The 23174-nt window shown below is 43.0% G+C and overlaps 1 protein-coding gene across 1 annotated transcript in view; it reads right to left on the bottom strand.

Annotated features, from left to right (window-relative positions):
• Positions 1-23174, bottom strand: part of nrd1a (nardilysin a (N-arginine dibasic convertase)) — a 35786-nt gene that overhangs the window by 7362 nt on the left and 5250 nt on the right. The window contains exons 4-29 of the mRNA XM_036596497.1: positions 23162-23174; positions 21057-21210; positions 20472-20545; positions 19954-20049; positions 19494-19616; positions 19119-19176; positions 18963-19036; positions 18686-18755; positions 16066-16143; positions 13956-14076; positions 13468-13526; positions 12512-12566; positions 12327-12431; positions 11807-11930; positions 11192-11278; positions 10748-10867; positions 9878-9929; positions 8742-8892; positions 7976-8103; positions 7399-7561; positions 6996-7027; positions 6757-6895; positions 6196-6243; positions 5897-5949; positions 5733-5816; positions 4763-4970 (exon numbers count right to left, since the gene is read on the bottom strand). The exon at positions 23162-23174 is cut by the window's right edge and continues 69 nt beyond it. Coding sequence (XP_036452390.1) covers positions 4763-4970; positions 5733-5816; positions 5897-5949; positions 6196-6243; positions 6757-6895; positions 6996-7027; positions 7399-7561; positions 7976-8103; positions 8742-8892; positions 9878-9929; positions 10748-10867; positions 11192-11278; positions 11807-11930; positions 12327-12431; positions 12512-12566; positions 13468-13526; positions 13956-14076; positions 16066-16143; positions 18686-18755; positions 18963-19036; positions 19119-19176; positions 19494-19616; positions 19954-20049; positions 20472-20545; positions 21057-21210; positions 23162-23174 — 2469 coding nt within the window. The remainder of the gene's footprint in view (positions 1-4762; positions 4971-5732; positions 5817-5896; positions 5950-6195; positions 6244-6756; positions 6896-6995; positions 7028-7398; positions 7562-7975; positions 8104-8741; positions 8893-9877; positions 9930-10747; positions 10868-11191; positions 11279-11806; positions 11931-12326; positions 12432-12511; positions 12567-13467; positions 13527-13955; positions 14077-16065; positions 16144-18685; positions 18756-18962; positions 19037-19118; positions 19177-19493; positions 19617-19953; positions 20050-20471; positions 20546-21056; positions 21211-23161) is intronic.

Here is a 23174-nt window from a genome sequence, read left to right as displayed (position 1 = left end):
ATCAGTAACACACACACACACACACACCAGTAACACACACACCAGTAACACACACATCAGTAACACACACACACACACACACACACACACACACACACATCAGTAACACACACACACACACACACACACACACATCAGTAACACACACATCAGTAACACACACACACACACACATCAGTAACACACAGATTATTAACACACACACATAACACACACACACACACACACACACCAGTAACACACACACCAGTAACACACACATCAGTAACACACACACACACACACACACACATCAGTAACACACACACACACACACACACACATCAGTAACACACATCAGTAACACACACACACACACATCAGTAACACACATCAGTAACACACACACACCCACATCAGTAACACACACACACACACATCAGTAACACACACACACACACACACACACATCAGTAACACACACATCAGTAACACACACACACACATCAGTAACACACACACACACATCAGTAACACACATCAGTAACACACACATCAGTAACACACACACACATCAGTAACACACACATCAGTAACACACACACACACACACACACACACACATCAGTAACACACACACACACACACACATCAGTAACACACACACATCAGTAACACACACATCAGTAACACACACACACACACACACACATCAGTAACACACACACACACACACACACCCACATCAGTAACACACACACACACACACGCATCAGTAACACACACATCAGTAACACACACATCAGTAACACACACACACATCAGTAACACACACACACCAGTAACACACACATCAGTAACACACACACACACACACACACACACACATCAGTAACACACACACACACACACACATCAGTAACACACACACATCAGTAACACACACATCAGTAACACACACACACACACATCAGTAACACACACACACACACACACACATCAGTAACACACACATGAGTAACACACACACACATCAGTAACACACACATCAGTAACACACACACACACACACACACATCAGTAACACACACATGAGTAACACACACACACATCAGTAACACACACACATCAGTAACACACACATCAGTAACACACACACACACACACACACACATCAGTAACACACACATGAGTAACACACACACACATCAGTAACACACACACATCAGTAACACACACATCAGTAACGCACACACGCACACACACATCAGTAACACACACATCAACACACACACCCCCACACACACACACACACACGCATCAGTAACACACATATCAGTAACACACACCCACACACACATACACATCAGTAACACACACACACACACACCAGTAACACACACATCAGTAACACACACGCACACACACACACACACACACACACACACACATCAGTAACATACCCACATCAGTAACACACACACACATACACATCAGTAACACACACACACACACACACACACACACACACACATCAGTAACATACCCACATCAGTAACACACACATAACACACACACACACACACCCACACACACCAGTAACACACACACACACACACACATCAGTAACATACCCACATCAGTAACACACACACACACACATACACATCAGTAACACACACACACACACACACACACACACACACATCAGTAACATACCCACATCAGTAACACACACACACACACATAACACACACACACACACACACACACATCAGTAACACACACACACACATAACACACACACACACACACACCAGTAACACACACACCAGTAACACACACATCAGTAACACACACACACACACACACACACATCAGTAACACACACACACACACACACACACACACACACACACATCAGTAACACACACACACACACACACACACACACACACACACATCAGTAACACACACATCAGTAACACACACACACACACACATCAGTAACACACAGATTATTAACACACACACATAACACACACACACACCAGTAACACACACACCAGTAACACACACACCAGTAACACACACACACACACACACACACACACACACACACACACACATCAGTAACACACACACACACACACACACATCAGTAACACACACATCAGTAACACACACACACACACATCAGTAACACACATCAGTAACACACACACACCCACATCAGTAACACACACACACACACATCAGTAACACACACACACACACACACACACACATCAGTAACACACACATCAGTAACACACACACACACATCAGTAACACACACACACACATCAGTAACACACATCAGTAACACACACATCAGTAACACACACACACATCAGTAACACACACATCAGTAACACACACACACACACACACACACATCAGTAACACACACACACACACACACATCAGTAACACACACACATCAGTAACACACACATCAGTAACACACACACACACACACACACACACACATCAGTAACACACACACACACACACACACATCAGTAACACACACATCAGTAACACACACACACACATCAGTAACACACACATCAGTAACACACCCCCACACACACACACACGCATCAGTAACACACATATCAGTAACACACACCCACACACACACACACATCAGTAACACACACCCACACACACACACCAGTAACACCCACATCAGTAACACACACGCACGCATCCACACCCACACACACACACACACACACACACACACACACACACACACACATCAGTAACATACCCACATCAGTAACACACACACACACACACCAGTAACACACCCACACACATCAGTAACACACCCACACACACACACATCAGTAACACACACACCCACACACACACACATCAGTAACACACACACACCCACATCAGTAACACACACACACACACACACCAGTAACACACCCACACACATCAGTAACACACACACACACACACACATGCATCAGTAACACACTCACATCAGTAACACACACACACACACACACCAGTAACACACCCACACACATCAGTAACACACACACACCAGTAACACACCCACACACATCAGTAACACACACACCAGTAACACACACATCAGTAACACACACATCAGTAACACACACACACCAGTAACACACACATCAGTAACACACACACACACATCAGTAACACACACACACCAGTAACACACACACCAGTAACACACCCACACACATCAGTAACACACACACACCAGTAACACACCCACACACATCAGTAACACACACACCAGTAACACACACATCAGTAACACACACACACCAGTAACACACACACCAGTAACACACCCACACACATCAGTAACACACACACACACATCAGTAACACACACACACACACACACACATGCATCAGTAACACACTCACATCAGTAACACACACACACACCAGTAACACACCCACACACATCAGTAACACACACACACCAGTAACACACCCACACACATCAGTAACACACACACCAGTAACACACACATCAGTAACACACACACACCAGTAACACACACATCAGTAACACACACACACCCACACACAGGCATCCACACACACACACATCAGTAACACACCCCCCCCACACACACACACACACACATCAGTAACACACCCACACACACACACATCAGTAACACACCCACATCAGTAACACACACACACACACACACACACCAGTAGCACACACACACACACCCACATCAGTAACACACACATCAGTAACACACACACACCCACACACACGCATCCACACACACACACACATCAGTAACACACACACACACACACACACACACACACACACACACACACACAGGCCTGATAAATCAATCTACCTTAATGGAGCATATTTTCAATATCAGCAACACCTATTTCGGTTGTTTTTGATAAAATGATGATTCTGTTCCTCAACCCTGTTTTAGTAGTACAGGCTTTGGACAGTTGCTACTTCAGCACACTAAGTGGTGCTGTATCCCTTTTTATTGTTTAAACAAGAGAGAAGAAGTCTAGCCATTCATTCACAACAGCACAAACCTGTTTTTAACTAAGACAGTTAACTAGACTTATTTATTCCCAGTTATTTCATACACAAATATTAGAGATGTTATTCACAAAAAAATTTTAAATCCCCCCCAAACCCCAAAAAACAAGAACTTCCCCATCAGACTACACTTTAGGCCACAGGACACTGAGGTGGACCTGCAGCATCTCACTGTTCCTGCACACCGTTAAACCCACAGGACACGACGAGGCTCTAAACCTACAACAAGAAAAGTTATACATGCTAATGATCCGTCACCTCAGCTAACGATACGTCATAACTCAGTTCACCTCTAACCTTTTAGCAGGAAATCAGATAATTGAACAGCTGATATCAAACCTGATAAAATCACTACACGATGATAAAATCAAAAGCACAACGTTTTAATTCTGTTAAATCTGTTGGAGAAGAGAGTGAGGCGTGTGGAGTGAAGAGCGTGTGGAGTGAAGAGCATGGAGTGAGGCACGTGGAGTGAAGAGCGTGGAGTGAGGCGTGTGGAGCGAAGCGTGTGCAGTGAAGAGTGTGGAGTGAGGCGTGTGGAGTGAAGCGTGTGGAGTGAAGCGTGTGGAGTGAAGAGCGTGGATTGAAGCGTGTGGCGTGAGAATCGTGGAGTGCAGAGCGTGGAGTGAGGCGTGTGGAGTGTCTGACCTCTCGGCTCAGCCTGTTGAAGACGTACTGCTGTGTGAGAACCTCAGTCCAGTTGCGGTCGACCTCCTCTCCGAGGTGAGTGTCCTCACAGCCCTTCAACTTCACCAGAGCGGTCACCTGGCTCCTGAATGCCTCGTCACTCAGGCTGGACATCTTCTCCCCAAAGCTCTGCAGGAACTCCTCGATCTTCAGCTCCACCAGTTCCGTACTGCACACACAGTTACAGTTACAGTCTGGAGGAGACCTGCACCCGGTGACGCTGGTAACAGCCCCAGCGACAGAGAAAACTCACCGCCACATGTTGGTGATGTGATCATCTACATTACAATCACAGTTACTGGACTAATGTAGATGAGGTTATTCTGTAAACATGCGCTCGGTGCGCAGGCGGATATCAGACCTACAGAACCACGTGCTACAGTGGACATTTAGAACATCCTCAGACACGGAGTCCGGATTCAGACCGAAAAACACAGGTATAGAACCACAACTCGGCTCTGCGTCATCAGCAGAAACAGCCTCAGAGAAGAAGAGGTCAGACAAGGCTGAGAGAAGCAGCGTCAGACAGTGAAGTTCATCAGAAATCTGATCTTTATTATTACATTAAAAACAGTTCAGTGGCCAAACATCAAAGACAAAATGATCACCTTTTACTGAACTGCACTTTATGATGTTCAGAGATTCCGCTTCTCACAGTCTGTAACTGCTGAGTTAAAGGGACCGTCTCAAAATTACCAGACAAAAAAGTGTTGCTATCATTATTATTATTATTATTATTATTATTATTATCATTTTATACGTTTTGATACATACTTTATACATTTCTGATTCTGATTCTGAAATCCTCACATTTGCTAACAGGTGTACCAGTTTATGAGTTTGTTTTTGTTGCATTAAAACAGACCTCTCTGATTGGTCATTTTGGATGTCAGTGAGAAGTGGACACCCTGCCAATCGACGGTAGACTCACTTGAACTTGGTGGCCTGCGTCTCCACAGTGACGGAGAACCCTAGGACCCCAGAGGTGTTTCTGCAGGTGGGATACACATGATACCTACAGAGAAACGACACAAGATGATTATATCACTGTGAAAGTCGTGAACAGGAGCCGAACGTTTCTGCACTCAGACTCACCCCAACGTCTCTTTGGTCCTCAGGAAGTCAAAGCAGGGCTCCTCCATGTGCATCTAAGACACAAACACACACCTCACTCACATCAGTGCGTCAGCGAGAGTCAGCACAGCTCCTCTAACACGGGGCAGTGAGTAAAGGGTTTAATGGCCACTGGACAGAACAATTAAAGGATAGAAAAGTTCAGGGGTAGAGCAGCAGAGGGATTATGGAGTAGAAGGGTTGAGAGGTAGAGGAATTAAGGGGTAGAGAGGTTATAGGTTAGAGGGGTTAAAGGAGTTAAGAGTCAATGTCTCACTCACCACCAGCAGCTCCATCAGTGTGTGTTCACGCAGGTTCTTCGGTCCAGACTGCAGAGAATAAAACACAATAACAATCACACTGAAGGGTTTGATTAAAGCAATTAATAATTAACATTTATTTATCTATTTATTAGCAGAAAACAGAAACACACATACTCCAAATATAAACTAATACACAGTTAAAAGCAGTTTGGAGTTTAAAGGGCTCTTGTTACCTGGTAATGAACTGTAACGTGAGGCGGCGTCTCCTTAATTATTATTTAATAATAACAAAATAAAGGCTTAAGGGGCTTAAGAGATGTAAGGGGAGTTAACCCCTCTACCCCTTTAACCCTTTACCCCTCTACACATTAATAACGTTTGCATATTAAAAGTGTGAAGCTGTTATTTGGTAAAACTGCAATGTGAGGCGGCATCTTTTTTATTTTATTATTACTTAATAATAACAAAATATAGGATTCGGGGCTTAAGAGATACAGGGGGGTTAACCCCTTTACCCCTCTACCCCTTTACCCCTCCACACATTAATAACGTTTGCGCATTAAAGTGTAAAGTTGTTACCTGGTAATAAACTGTAACCTCTGAATTGGCGTCTCCTTTATTGAGGGATTTAACTTTACACAGATGATGTTTCTGCGGCAGCTCCACCACTCTAAACAGAACAGGGACCTCTACTGACAGCTTCTGGAACTGCAGCTTACTGCAAAACACACACACACACACACACACACACACTGTAACACGCTGCACAGACCACACTCTGAAATAAGTCTGTACGTATAAATAAATCAGACTCTTACTCTGTGACATACTGCAGAAACTGCACAGACTCCTGCAAATGGACAACAAACGGCAGCTCTTTAAAGCTCTTTTACACTTAAAGTGCTTTCAGTGACAAATTCCTACATTAAGTGCACTGAAAACTGAAATATTACCTCAAAATAATACCAAAATGAATTCTGCATAAAGTTAATGTCCAGAATAAAATGATAAGGAAATTAATATCCAAAACAAAATTCAGCTAAAATAACATTCAGAGTGATGTTACAGAAAACTTAATATCTAGAATAATGTTAATATTTGAAAAGTGGTGATATCATTTTGATGAGAGGGTGGGGGCTGGTGGGCATGTACACATGATGTTTTTGGCTAAACTGTCTCTTTAAAGCAGCTCTGAAGACGTGAGTGTGTGCGGCTCCTCACCGCGCTGGTGAAGTTTCCCTGAACAAGACCCTCAGCAAACAGCTCCCGCTTATAACTGCTCACAAACTCCATCAGCTCGTCCACACTCAGCCCGTCCACCACAGCCTGGTACTTCTGGATCATGGACCAGCGCGCATGCTCAAGGATCAGCAGCCGGACGTCCCTGCAGGAGATACATCAGCACATGAGGCACGTTAATGTGCTAACATGAAAAATTACTAACGGCACTAATTGTTTAACATTAACTCGTTCTCCTAGTTTGACCCTTCGCTCTGAGTCGCTCTGAGTCGCTCTGAGTCGCTCGAGTCGCTCTCGTTCAATTACAGCATTAAACGTCTTTTGAAGTGAAACCTTCAGCACCTTCAGCCGACCATGCTGGACAGACGCTCGAGGGAGAGGGGAGGGTTTGTTCTGACAGCAATGTTACACTCTTCTTATACACTAGATTATCTGCTATCTTTCAGTTAGATGATAAATAATGAGATATTAATTAATATTAAGTATTAAATATTAGTTATGTTCTTAATAATAAATTAAAAAGACTAATATAATGCTGTAATAATGGAGTCCGACTCACTTGCCCAGTTTCTCTGGTTTGATCAGGATGTTGAAGTAAGTCTTTTTCAGCTGCTCAGCGAACATGGCAAACACGTCCGGCGCGGTGGAGAAATCGGCCAGATGATCCACAATCAGGTTAAACAGCAGCTGTTCAGAGAGAAAATAAAAACACGTTCAAAATCTACAGCTTAGCAAACCCACAGAAAACCCTCAGTGAGGGCTTAGTGGGGGTTGAGTGGAGGTTGAGTGAGGGTTTAGTGGGGGCTGAGTGGGGGCTGAGTGGGGGTTGAGTGGGGTTTGGATGGGGGCTGAGTGGAAGTTGAGTGAGGGCTTAGTGGGGGCATAGTGGGGGTTGAGTGGGGGTTGAGTGGGGGTTGGATGAGGGCTGAGTGGGGGCTGAGTGGGGGTTGAGTGAGTGTTGAGTGAGGGTTTAGTGGGGGCTGAGTGGGGTTTGGATGAGGGCTTAGTGGGGGCTGAGAGGAGGTTGAGTGAAGGCTTAGTGGGGGCTGAGTGGGGGCTGAGTGGGGGTTGAGTGGGGTTTGGATGGGGGCTGAGTGGAGGTTGAGTGAGGGCTTAGTGGGGGCATAGTGGGGGCTGAGTGGGGGTTGGATGAGGGCTGAGTGGGGGCTGAGTGGGGGCTGAGTGGGGGTTGAGTGAGTGTTGAGTGAACACTGAGTGGACACTGAGTGGGGGCTGAGCAGAAACTAAGTGGGGGCTGAGCGGACACTGAGTGGGGGCTGAGTATTTACTGACCCTGAATGATATGAAATGCTGAGATTACTCACAGGCAGTTTATGGTTGAATCCTTTGACTTTAATGACCAGGCCGTGTTCTCCTGCCACCAGCTTATACTCCAACTGAGCAACGTCAGCCTCGTATGCCGGCTCAGCAACGTTATGGACCAGAATATTCACAAACAGGTCAAACAGCACCAGACTGATACAGAGAGAGAGACAGAGAAAGAGAACAGAGAACAGAGAGAGAGAGAAAGAGAGAGACACAACAGAGAGAGAGAGAAAGAGAGAGACACAACAGAGAGAGAGAGAGAGACACAACAGAGAGAGAGAGAGAGACACACACAACAGAGAGAGAGAGAGAGAGAGAGACAACAGAGAGAGAGAGAGAGAGAGAGAGAGACACAACAGAGAGAGAGAGAGAGAGAGAGAGAGACACAACAGAGAGAGAGAGAGAGAGGGGGGAGAGGGAGAGGGAGACAGAGAGGGAGACAGAACAGAGAGATAGAAAGAGAGAGAGAACAGAGAAAGAGAGAGAGAGGATGAGAGACAGACAGAGAGAACAGAGAGAGAGAAAGAGAGAGACACAACAGAGAGAGAGAGAGAGAGAGAGAGAGAGACAGAGAGAGAGAGAGAGACAGAGAGGGAGACAGAACAGAGAGATAGAAAGAGAGAGAGAACAGAGAAAGAGAGAAAGAGAGAGAGAGGATGAGAGACAGACAGAGAGAACAGAGAGAGAAAGAGAGAGATTGAGAGAACAGAGAATAGAAAGAGAGAGAGAGAGAGAGAGAGAGAGAGAGAGAGAGAGAGAGAGAGAGAGAGAGAGAGAAAACAGAACAGAGAAAGAGAGAATGAGAGGGAGAAAGAGAGAGAGAGAACAGGAAAGAGAGAAAGAGAGAGAGAAAGAGAGAGGATGAGAGACAGAGACAGAGAGAACAGAGAGAGAGAAAGAGAGAGATTGAGAGAACAGAGAAAGAGATTGAGAGAACAGAGAATAGAAAGAGAGAGAAAGAGAGAGGGAGAGAGAAAGAAAAAGCAAGAAAGAAAGAAAGAAAGAAAGAGACAGAGAGAGAACAGAGAACAGAAAGAGAGAATGAAAGAGCGAAAGAGAGAGAGAGAGAGAGAATTATGCTAATCTCAGATCTGATCCACTCACTGAAGACACATTCGGAGCGTTTCTGTCTTACTTTTTAGGAGATTTCTGGATCTCAGGAGAGATGAGGTGGAACCGTATGTACGCTGGGGGAGAGAGAGAGAGATAAACGAGGGATTTAGAGTGTTTATATCTGTAGTTCGGTTCTCTTGTTAAAAACCAAAGCAGAAAATGATGCTGTTGTATTTCAGTTCTGGTTCTGTTGGCGTTCACACTGACAGATTTACTGAACTCAAATAGTCTTAAATAATGTAAATAAAAAACAAGCCACTCATAAATAACCTCAAAACTTAATATTTTATCAGATAATTAATATTAACTCCATTAACTGAATGATCAGCATGACCTGTGATTTCTGAGGAACTTTAATATCGGCTGATCGTATCAGTGCGACTCTGTACGGCCGAATGAGCTCCGACTGCGAGACGAGGTTCACTGTAATCTAAAACCTTCACAGTTTGATTTCAGCAGTTCAGTTACAGAGATTTTAAACTGACCCCAGTGGATCTTAAATATACAGTCGTATGCAAAAGTTTGTGCACTGAGATTTAATACAGACTGTTTACATACTGAAATTTACATATTAGCAGAGAAAAATAAACATAAAATGTGGCCTGTGCAAAAGTGATTTTTTCCCTAATATGTTAAATTCAGTAAACAGTAATTGTGTATTAAGTGTGCAGTAGCGAGTCTCTGTAGACGATGTGTAACTTATTCACACTCAGAACATCAGCAAACACATGAAATCGGATCAGTGTGTCAGAGCTTTAGCGTACGACTGTAGAGTCTGTTGTCTGGGTCTGTTAAAGCTGCTGCTACAGTGCAGAGTTAACAAGGCAGAGTTTCACAGCCTCAGTGACTCCATCACTGAGACACTGTCTGCAGCTGCAGGACGTTTCTGTACCTTTAGGAATTTTGAACTTGTTGTCCTTTTTGTACCACAGGCAGCCTCGGTCACTGCTGGAGATCCTGACCGGATAATCAGTGTCGGGACAGTCTGAGGTCTTCAGGGTAAAATCCGTAGCTTTAGAGAGAAGAGATAAAACAATGAGCACAGCGCTACAGGAGGTGTAGGAGGTGAAGACAGGAGAGGGGTAAAGCAGATAAAGAAAATGAAAGTGACGAAGGAGGTGAAAAAGGTAAATGAGGTGAAGCAGATGAAGGAGGTGAAAGAGGTAAAGACAAGAAAGGGGTAAAGGAGGTGAAGGAGGTGAAGAAAGTGAAGGAGGTGAAGGAGGTAAAGGGGTGAAGGAGGTGAAGGAGATGAGGGAGGTGAAGGAGCTGAAGCAGATGAAGGAGGTGAAGGGGTGAAGGAGGTGTTTGAGGGTTTAAAGACTGATGAACTCACCGATGAACTGGTTCTCCTCCGGGAGGTGGAGCTGAGGGTTCAGATCGAGAGCTCCTGTCCAGCGCTGCTGCCACTCCGGCTCAACATCTGCAGCACAAAGTCTCTGTGACTGTCGGCTCTCAGACACGTTTAACAAACACTCCAGCTCCTCAACTCATTTAGGAACTGCTGAGACTTTTTATCTACGTTAAAGTGTCAAAATACAACACTGTACAAACGAGAAACATTAAAAATTAAAATAATAATCAGAATCAGTGTAAGATGTAAATATTTCTAATGAGAGCCAGTAACAGTGCATTAATTAAACATCTAATATTAGAAACAATGTAATAAATAAAAAATTAATACTTTCAATGTTTTAAAAACTTGAATTATAAAATCTCAATAATAACATTTATTTTTAATAGTAGCTACTGAATAAATGATAAGCATTCTTGCTCTTAATGAGCGATTAATGCCTGCAGGTTAATGAGTTAAGTTTGGATCTTTGCTCTGTGTGGAATCTCAGATTATCTTTTGTGTGTAAATCAATTAAAAGATAAAAACTGATAAAACTGGAAGTGTTTTGGTGAAGTGCTGATTCAGCGGCTCCAGCGGATCAGAGCGTCCTCTCACCCTCGACTCTGTACTGGGTTCCGAACCACTTCTCCTTTAACGGACACTTTCCCTCGTGCTCCGGAGAGAGAAGCAGCAGATTCGCTTTATCAGGAGTTAACAGGTTCAGAGCCGCAGAGATCACCTGACAAACATCACAGCACATCAGTCTACAGATGTTTCACATCTGTACACATTCCTGAATACAGTTTATATCACAATACCTACATTTAGAGTCGGTTATTCATTCAGCCTAATGAGAAACTGTAGAACAGACTCAGTTTATATCACAATACCTACATTTAGAGTCAGTTATTCATTGATAATGGTACTGTTATAGATCAAGTTGAGTGTTTTTTGTTGTATAATTAAGGTTTTTAGGAATCAACATCTGATTGATAATCTAAGCAGAGCTCACTGTTTAAGTAATGCTAGCCAGCTAAGTTAATGTCGTAACCTACACCACAAATAAAATGTATTACTAAATTATGTATTACTATGTTTGTTAATATCTTCAGGATCATCTTCAGAGTGTTTGTACCTCAGGTTTAAACTCGAACATGAGCTGATCTCCAGTCAGGAAGTCTTCTTTAGGGAAAAGCTGCATGTTCTCACACACGTCCTCCACGTACTCGATTGGATCCGTCTGCAGGACAAACACAGCATCACATCAGTCATCATCTCTCACACACTGCACTAATGCTAATGTGGCCAAGCTAATCTCACCTGCTCCTGATAGTGGAACTCATTCGCCTCAATCTTCTGGATTTCCTCATAGATTCTGCACTCAAATAACAAAACAGGCCATCAGACTGTAATACAGGTGCAGGTCGACGTGTGTAGAACATCCTAACCTCAGAGGAGAACCATGACTTACTAGAGCTCAGCTTTCAGTTCAGACCTTAATTGTCAAAACACTGTCAAAAAATGAAAATAAAATCTATAATGATGTTGATTTCTGCTGGGATTTCTAACAGTACTAAGCTAACGATGATTCACAGGAACATTTTCTGGCTGTTCTAGATTAAATACAGACATTTGAAGCTTGTAAAAGTCATTCCATCTGTTTTACTTGAAGTTTGTAACAGATGTTATCAAATATCTGAGCTTGTATGTGTTAGTTTTACTGGGACTCTTTCAGTAAAGAGTCCTGCATAGAGCTGCCACCACTGTTTAACATTCATAACAACTAACCAGAACCTGCTTTGACTCATACTCAGAGTCAGTGACGTATCTAGAACCTCTAGAAGGACTAGAGTGTTGTTTATTCTCTTTAAATTGTGAATCAGAGTGTGATTGGTTGATTTCTCTGTCACTTCCTAATTATGTTGGTGGTCAAGCTATCGTGTAAGGCCTTCAGTCCAGATCCTGAAGTCCTGACCAATGGGAGAGCAGCTCAGCTGAATCTACCTGAATACCACAGATTGGATCATTTTCTCTTGTGGATTTAAAAATTTTTAACCCTTTAATTTCCAAACAAATCTTAACAGATAAGATTATTATTACAATACATACAGAGTTTACATACACAAAAAGATGAATCTGTTAAATATAAATAAAGTTATTAAATAAAATACAAAGTAAAAGAGCAGATTCGTTAATGTCGGTATTTCTTGCAGTGTAACAGAATTAAACAGTCGGTTTGGAGAGAAAACGGGCAAGTTTAGGTAAAAGTTCTGTACCTCTGCTGAGGGCCGAGCGTCTGCAGCATCCTCAGGTACTGAAACACCAGGTGAGCTACCTGCACACATAAACAACCTTCATTACTACAAACAAACCTTCATTACCATAAACACTTACACTGACCTCATTAACCTCTGACCTCATTAACCTCTGACCTCAGCTCCTCTCATTAGCTCCTGACTGCAGCTCATAACAGAGAATATAATACAGACTCTGGAAATCAAAATGTTCAAATATTCACTTAAGATCCCACAATACAACATCACCAATATTATCATAACATGCCATCACTAAACATTATTAGTATGATGTGTGGTATTTTGTCATATGCTACAAAATACAAAATATCAGTTTTAACTGCAAATTATTTCTCCAAAATAAAGCTCTGTTTTATTCAATAAAGTTTCTATTTATTTCATTACAGTTCAGTAGTTTGTGCAACATTCAAATAAACTTCATCCCTACAGTTTGAGGCTGTGACTCTGACCTGGTAGAAGTTGTGGAAGCCCTCGTCAGTCAGAGTGATGGAGATGCTGAAGATGGAGTAAGTGGAGTTCTGATCAAAACCTGTCTCACTGTTTCCTCCGAACAGAGCCACCGCCCAGCACCTACACACAGACACTCACAATGACCACAATGACCCCAAGTGACCACAAACAAAACCCGTGCTATTTTGATATTTTGCTTCCTGCTTCTCTAAAACGACTTCAGATAACAGGAAGCTGTTCTCCCTGCGCCACCTTAAGAAATCCAGTGTTCCTGATTCTGAGGTCTAAGTGGAGACTGTTTAGGAATATGCAGCTCCTGCCTGGTATAGTCTGCTCACCAGAGCTCAAAACAAAAAGATAGGAATGCCTTCAGAAAAGAGAATCATAACAGGCTCATAACATATCACAGAGCATGTGATTTTCTTCAAATGCCCTCTCTTGTTGAGAAACGCAAACAGCTCTGTCTGGATCTTGTTAAAGACCTGAACACGTCTGTCTGCATCCCCTTAGACAGGAAGATACAGGCTGGACTGAAAAATACAAGAGATCACTGATACCTTACATGTGCATGCAAGACTCTTGAAAAGAAACAGATGAAAATTTTACTTATTTTAGATGTTATTATGTTAATATAGTATGAATTTTTGAGAACTGTAGCTTGTATCTTCATCTTTTACTTAACATAAAAAATTCAGTTTTTAATTATATGTTTTTAAATCTGTAATGATGCTGAATTATAAGTCTATAAATAACAATGCATAAATAAATAAATCAGCAAAACACACTACTCTGGCATATATAGTACAGGGTCAGATTTAACTTAAAGTGACCACCATAACATAACATACACCACAGGTGTAGAGAGACCTTCTACACCTGCACTGTGGAAAGCATCCTGACGGGCAGCATCACCACCTGGTACGGGAACTGTACTGTTCGTGAGAGGAAATCTCTGCAGAGGGTGGTGCGGACAGCACAGTCCATCACCGGGGTTCAGCTCCCTAACCTATTGGATTTATACACCAGTCGCTGCCTGAGGAAATCCAGAAGGATTATGAAGGACCCCTCCCATCCTAGTCACTGTCTGTTCTCTCAGCTGCCGAGTGGTAGGAGGCTCAGAAGCTTAAAAGCCAGAACCAGTCGGCTCAAAGACAGCTTCTTCCCCCATGCAACCAGGCTATTGAACAGCCAGTAATCACTGCTCTGCCCAGCCCAACCCTTCCCATTACACGTACGTGCACCCACTGTACTCCCGCACTTTACTTGCATAGCTGGACTTTGAATACCTATCCAAAGACAATACTCTCCCCCTGCGCTTCCACTTAACTTCCTGTACCTTGCACTTTACTAAATACTCTGCCACCTACTGTACCATCTTCTACCTCCACACCTAGTGTGATTATTTGCACATCTACATAGCATTGTAATATCCATTACTATATATAGTATATAGTTGATTACACTCACTCTACATTCCCAGTGCAATATTATATGTCTCGGTGCAATATTATTATTTTTAAGTTATTGTGTAAGATTATATGTATATATTTTAGTTAAATTGGTTTTATCTATTCTTCTATCCTATCTATAGTTTTGTTTATCTATGTGTAAATACTGTTCTCTGCATAATTTGTGGAACTCGCACTCAAGTTTTTCACTCACCTGTGTCCCTGTACTCTTGTGATGTGACAATAAATCTGATTTGATTTGATTTGATTTGATAAATCAACTCTTGATTTTATTCCTGATGGTTTATAAGCACTTTGATGCTATGAAGCACTTTGTTTCTGTAAATAACTAGCAAAGCTGGTCGCAATAAGCTTTTCTTAACAATTAAATTTACATTACTTCTCCAAAAGCCAACTAGACAGACAGCAGACAAACTCTAGTTACTCAGTCCTATGGAGTGAGACAACAGACAACTGTGCTCGTCTGTAGAGAAATTCTTCACCACTTCTAGATTTATTCTCTTCCTATTAAAAAGACACTCTTCATCAGCATAACGCTGTAACATGTTTTAATAAAACAGCATCTCCTAATCAATACTTAACGTCCACATTACTGAGTTCCTGCACCAGGTGATGATACGAGTGAATAAACGAGACATACTTCTTCCTGAGAAGAGACAGGATGCTGCCGGCTCCTTCATGACCAATCAGCCAAGCGATGTAGTGCAGCGGCTTCACCCTAAACGCGCACACACACACACACACACACACACACACACCTCAGTTTAGCTTACTCACAAAAGGAACACTGATTTGTCCTGTGAACGTTTTTAGATGACCTAAATAATTTCATTAATGACAAACAGATCTTCAGAGAATGCTTTATATACATTTATGGACAAATCAATCAATTATTTTACAGCTATATGTGACTTTAGGGAGGAGCTCAGGTAAGGTGAAGGTAAGGTGATGGCAAGGACAGAGTGAAGACAGGTAAGGTCAGGTAAGGGAGCCTAAGTTGAGGTCAGGGTAAGATAGGGAAAAGGATGAAGCCAGAATCAGGTCACAGTAATGACAAAGGCTAGATAAGATCAGGATAAAGCCAGGGTATGGTCAGAGTAAGGCCAAGGTAAAGTCAGGAGAAGCCAGGAAAAGATCAAGGTAAGGCCAAAGCAAGACCAGGGTAAGGCCAGGATAAGATCAGGGGTAAGGCCAAGGCAAGATCAGGGGTAGGGCCAAGATAAAATCAGGGGTAAGACCAAGATAAGATCAGGGGTAAGGCCAGGATAAGATCAGGGTAAGGCCAGGATAAAATCAGGGGTAAGGCCAAGATAAGATCAGGGGTAAGGCCAAGATAAAATCAGGGGTAAGGCCAAGATAAGATCAGGGGTAAGGCCAGGATAAGATCAAGGTAAGGCCAGGATAAAATCAGGGGTATGGCCAAGATAAGATCAGGGGTAAGGCCAAGATAAGATCAGGGGTAAGGCCAAGATAAAATCAGGGGTAAGGCCAAGATAAGATCAGGGGTAAGGCCAGGATAAGATCAAGGTAAGGCCAGGATAAAATCAGGGGTAAGGCCAAGATAAGATCAGGGGTAAGGCCAAGATAAAATCAGGGGTAAGGCCAAGATAAGATCAGGGGTAAGGCCAGGATAAGATCAAGGTAAGGCCAGGATAAAATCAGGGGTATGGCCAAGATAAGATCAGGGGTAAGGCCAAGATAAGATCAGGGGTAAGGCCAAGATAAGATCAGGGGTAAGGCCAGGATAAGATCAAGGTAAGGCCAGGATAAAATCAGGGGTAAGGCCAGGATAAGATCAAGGTAAGGCCAGGATAAAATCAGGGGTATGGCCAAGATAAGATCAGGGGTAAGGCCAAGATAAAATCAGGGGTAAGGCCAAGATAAGATCAGGGGTAAGGCCAGGATAAGATCAAGGTAAGGCCAAGATAAAATCAGGGGTAAGGCCAAGATAAGATCAGGGGTAAGGCCAAGATAAGATCAGGGGTAAGGCCAAGATAAAATCAGGGGTAAGACCAAGATAAGATCAGGGGTAAGGCCAAGATAAGATCAGGGGTAAGGCCAGGATAAGATCAAGGTAAGGCCAGGATAAAATCAGGGGTAAGACCAAGATAAGATCAGGGGTAAGGCCAAGATAAGATCAGGGGTAAGACCAAGATAAGATCAGGGGTAAGGCCAAGATAAAATCAGGGGTAAGACCAAGATAAGATCAGGGGTAAGGCCAAGATAAGATCAGGGGTAAGACCAAGATAAGATCAGGGGTAAGACCAAGATAAGATCAGGGGTAAGGCCAAGATAAAATCAGGGGTAAGACCAAGATAAAATCAGGGGTAAGACCAAGATAAGATCAGGGGTAAGGCCAAGATAAGATCAGGGGTAAGGCCAAGATAAAATCAGGGGTAAGACCAAGATAAGATCAGGGGTAAGGCCAAGATAAAATCAGGGGTAAGGCCAAGATAAAATCAGGGGTAAGACCAAGATAAGATCAGGGGTAAGGCCAAGATAAAATCAGGGGTAAGACCAAGATAAGATCAGGGGTAAGGCCAAGATAAGATCAGGGGTAAGACCAAGATAAGATCAGGGGTAAGGCCAAGATAAAATCAGGGGTAAGACCAAGATAAGATCAGGGGTAAGACCAAGATAAGATCAGGGGTAAGACCAAGATAAGATCAGGGGTAAGACCAAGATAAGATCAGGGGTAAGGCCAAGATAAAATCAGGGGTAAGGCCAAGATAAAATCAGGGGTAAGACCAAGATAAGATCAGGGGTAAGGCCAAGATAAGATCAGGGGTAAGGCCAAGATAAGATCAGGGGTAAGACCAAGATAAGATCAGGGGTAAGGCCAAGATAAGATCAGGGGTATGGCCAAGATAAGATCAGGGGTAAGGCCAAGATAAGATCAGGGGTAAGGCCAAGATAAGATCAGGGGTAAGGCCAAGATAAGATCAGGGGTAAGACCAAGATAAGATCAGGGGTAAGGCCAAGATAAGATCAGGGGTATGGCCAAGATAAGATCAGGGGTAAGGCCAAGATAAGATCAGGGGTATGGCCAAGATAAGATCAGGGGTAAGGCCAAGATAAGATCAGGGGTAAGGCCAAGATAAAATCAGGGGTAAGACCAAGATAAGATCAGGGGTAAGGCCAAGATAAGATCAGGGGTAAGGCCAAGATAAGATCAGGGGTATGGCCAAGATAAGATCAGGGGTAAGGCCAAGATAAGATCAGGGGTAAGGCCAGGATAAGATGATTCCAGCTGAACTCACCTGTAGTGCTTTTCCTGAGGAGGCAGTGCCCAGGTGATTGTCAGGGCATGCACTTTCCGCACTGGAACCACTGCAGCAAACAAACACAAATGCATACACAGTTATAAACAGTCATGGCAACATTTTTTTTTTTTTAACAGTATTTTATGTTGGGCAGAGCAAAGTGACACTCAGAGTGACACTGCAGAGGAAAACAAGCACATAAACCCCCTCAAATACAACATTACTGACATTACTTCACATTACAACATTACTTCACCCTGCAGTGGAACAGTACCTCTGTAGAGTTTATTGAAGACCGGCGTGTCAAAGGGGTCCAGAAGGTCAGAAAAATCTGGTTTTGGAAGACCACTGGAACCACAGAACAACGATTATAACAATGGAAATAGTGATAATCACGCACTGCTTTGAGAAAACCTGCTAACATACTCACTTGTTTGGCACCTCACTGAAGATCTCCCTGACCCACTGCTCCAGCGTGTCCAGCTTTTCTAAAGGAGAAACAGCAGGACATAAATGGTCAGCCGGAAAATGGACAGCGGTGTTTGGTACATGGAAATCAGTCAGAAATGACAATTTCACGTTTTCAATAAAAGTGAAGAATGAGAGTATTATTCTTGGGTCAATATGACAGATTAATTAGTAGTTACATCAGAATATTCACCTCCCTGCAGATGCCTCAATGAATTTCCCTTACTGTTTACCTCACTGTCTATTTCACTGCATGTAGTTTGTCACTGCCTCTATCTCACTGTTTGTATCTCACTGTTAATTACACTGCGTTTACCTCAGTGTGAGTTGACCTCACCTTTAGACTGCACAGCAAGGGTCATGTAGTGGGCGGAGTAATGCCTCTTCCAGAACTCTCTCAGGCGTTCATAGACGTTTATTTTCTTCTTCTTTGGCTCTGTTTTCAGAGTCTGTGCATTTCCTAACACAGCACAAACACTTTAATAAGAAAATGACAGAATTTCCACACAGATCAGAATATGACTGTCAAAAGGAGCAGATTAGAATCATAACAGAGCCTCAAAACACCAGCGTTTTATTATTCATTAACTTTTTCTACACTATTTGAAAATATCAGCTGCACTTTATATTACATGATCATCAAAAGATGAATGGACAAAAAACTTTTTTTTTTTTTAAGGGACATTAGAAGAAAAGAATTTGCAGTAGTTTACAGTTCAGGCGAGAGGATCAGGTTTTGTTACGGCAGTGATGTCAGAGTAACTGCACACAGAGAGTGAACGTCAGTGTTTTCGTACCCCAGCAGAACTTGCTCATGGGGTGGTTGGGCTTCGCCAGGCTGCCGAACAGCATCTCCTTACGGTGAGAGTCAGACGGCTTAGCAAGCTGATACTCTAAAACACACACAGATCAAACAAAACGCTGCAGCAGCTCCAATACAACACTGCAGGATTCAGCTGAAGATCCTCAGATCAGGACTAAAAGTCTGGGTCTAAACCTCTGACAAAACCAGCCTAAACATTCATTTTCATCACAAACAACAGAAACTACATACTGCAATTATCCATTTATCAATTTATCTGCCTCGAGGTTTGATCACCATTTCAGGATTACCAAACAATCTACATATTTATTTTATTAGCTTCACTCTGAATATTAGTTTTATTAGAAGCTCTGTTCATTATTCTGGACACATCTATCATTTCTGCATTTTTCTTTACAATCAATTCATACGTTTTTCTGGTTCGATTATTACTGAAAACAGTGATTTGAGTCATTTAAACAGTAAATAAATCTAATTAATTATCAGACTCACCGCTGTCCACCGCCTCCACCTCGCGCTCGATAGCGTCTTTAATCATCAGAGGACAAATGAAGAACTGTGCCCACCTGACGACGACGACAACAATGTCAATGTCAACAACACCATAAACAACAACAACATTCTCAGATCAGCAAATTCAAACAGTTTTAAACTCTACAGAACTTCACATCAGCAACAGAAATGATCATTAGCTATTAATGACTTAATAATGAGTTTATAATTCATGTATAAACAGTGTCTAATGTATTATCAGTGCATAAGCTAAGCTGGTGTCTTTATTGATGACTAATTAATATGTAATAAGTTTAATTAGTGTGTAAATAATGTATTAGTGTATAAGCTGAGTATCTATTCATTTGATAGAATACTTAATTTGTAATAAGTGTAATTAGTGTGTAAGCTGAGTATATTGATTAATACTGGGTGTATTTAGTGTATAATTAACATAGTGTGTAATTAATGTATAATTAATGTATAAATAATGTATAAGCTGACCTGGTTGTTTTTATTGATTAACAATGAGTCCATTGTGCGTAATAAGTGTGTAATTACTGTATAATTAAGGTATGTGCTGACCTGTCGAGCGCCTCTCTGAAGTGTTTTCTCTGCACGTCGAACTGGAAGATGGTTCTCTCACAGTCGGTGGAGGCGTTATCACTGCCCCCATGCTTCTTCAGGAACGCATCAAAACCGTTCTCACTGGGGTACTTTACACTGCCCATAAACACCACTGACACACACGCACACACACACACACACACACAGAGGTAACAAGGTCAAAGGTCAGTGCTGAACTACAGATTGAGATCATCTAAGTGTTAAACAGTTAAACTGGTTTATCTGAACCAAAATACAAACAGAATAAAAACAAAGTGCAGTAAATATAAGATCAAACAATCACTTTCTCGGTTAATAATAATAATAAAAATAATAATAATAATAGCAATAAAAACAACAGTACTAATGAGGGAATTGATTCAGATTTTTTTCCAATGAGCGGCGCTGGTTGATGTTTGTCAGATTTTGCTTTAAGTAACAGAAAACAAAGAAAAACATAGACGAGCGGTCAGACTCACATATGAGCGCTCAGACACATAGAGCAGCGCTCAGACACGCAGACGAGCGCTCAGACAAACAGAGCAGCGCTCAGACACACAGACGAGCACTCAAACAGAGCAGCGCTCAGACACACAGAGCAGCGCTCAGACACACAGACGAGCGCTCAAACAGAGCAGCGCTCAGACACACAGAGCAGCGCTCAGACACACAGACGAGCACTCAAACAGAGCAGCGCTCAGACACACAGAGCAGCGCTCAGACACACAGACGAGCGCTCAAACAGAGCAGCGCTCAGACACACAGAGCAGCGCTCAGACACACAGATGAGCACTCAAACAGAGCAGCGCTCAGACACACAGACGAGCGCTCAGACACACAGACGAGCGCTCAAACAGAGCAGCGCTCAGACATACAGACGAGCGCTCAAACAGAGCAGCGCTCAGACACACAGACGAGCGCTCAGACAAACAGAGCAGTGCTCAGACACACATATGAGTGCTCAGACACAGAGCAGCGCTCAGACACACAGAGCAGCGCTCAGACACACAGACGAGCGCTCAGACAAACAGAGCAGCGCTCAGACACACAGACGAGCGCTCAGACAAACAGAGCAGTGCTCAGACACACATACGAGTGCTCAGACACAGAGCAGCGCTCAGACACACAGAGCAGCGCTCAGACACACAGACGAGTGCTCAGACAAATAGAGCAGCGCTCAGACACACAGACGAGCACTCAGACACAAAGAGCAGAGGTCAGACACAGACGAGCGGTTAGACACAGACAAGCAGTCAGACACACAGAGCAGCGCTCAGACACACAGAGCAGCGCTCAGACACAGACGAGCGGTCAGACACACAGAGCAGCGCTCAGACACACAGAGCAGCGCTCAGACACACAGACAAGCGGTCAGACAAACAGAGCAGTGCCCAGACGCACAGGCAAGAGGCACTCGGGCGCACAGGCGAGCGGTGCTCGAACACACAGAGTGGCGCTTGGAGACACAGAGCGGCGCTCAGATAACAGACCCACTGAAACGTGTCTTATGGTCTTTATTTAAACATACATCAGACGAGTTTTTAGTTTTCACAATATTCAGAAAAGTTGTGTAATTAACAGCTACAACACAGACGTTAGAAGGTTATTAGTGCTGATGTCAGACGGCACAGCGGCCAGTTCAGAGTGAAATACTGTGATTATCATACAGACTGACGTTCTCTGCTTATTAAACACACATACAGACTGAACTGAGATTCTGTTTATTAATTAGATAAATTTGATATTGAAACTATGGGGGGTGATGTTATATAGATATGAAATGGATATTATATGTAGTTCTGATTGTGTACTTAGTCTTACGTGTAACAGTGTGTAACCTAGCACCTAAGGGTCCTTCTACAGTTACAAGGTTAAGCTTGTAATAATAGTAGAACCCTTTTTGGTGCTATATAGGACCTTTTCTTCTCTAAAGAACCCTTGAAGAACTATCTTTTTTGAGTGTGTACTTTAGCCCGGCTCTCACTGTGAGCTGTTTATCTGCTTCTCTGTCCTTCTGTGTTAGTTTGTGCCCCCCTCGTACCCCCCCACCGCCCCCCCCCCGCCCCACATCCCACTGAACTCACTGTGCTCCAGGAA

This window comes from Colossoma macropomum, unplaced genomic scaffold, assembly GCF_904425465.1.
Source record: "Colossoma macropomum unplaced genomic scaffold, Colossoma_macropomum, whole genome shotgun sequence".
NCBI classification, from domain to species: Eukaryota; Metazoa; Chordata; class Actinopteri; order Characiformes; family Serrasalmidae; genus Colossoma; species Colossoma macropomum.
The sequence above is the reverse complement of the archived record's forward strand: the minus strand, read 5'-3'. Positions and strand labels throughout refer to the sequence as shown.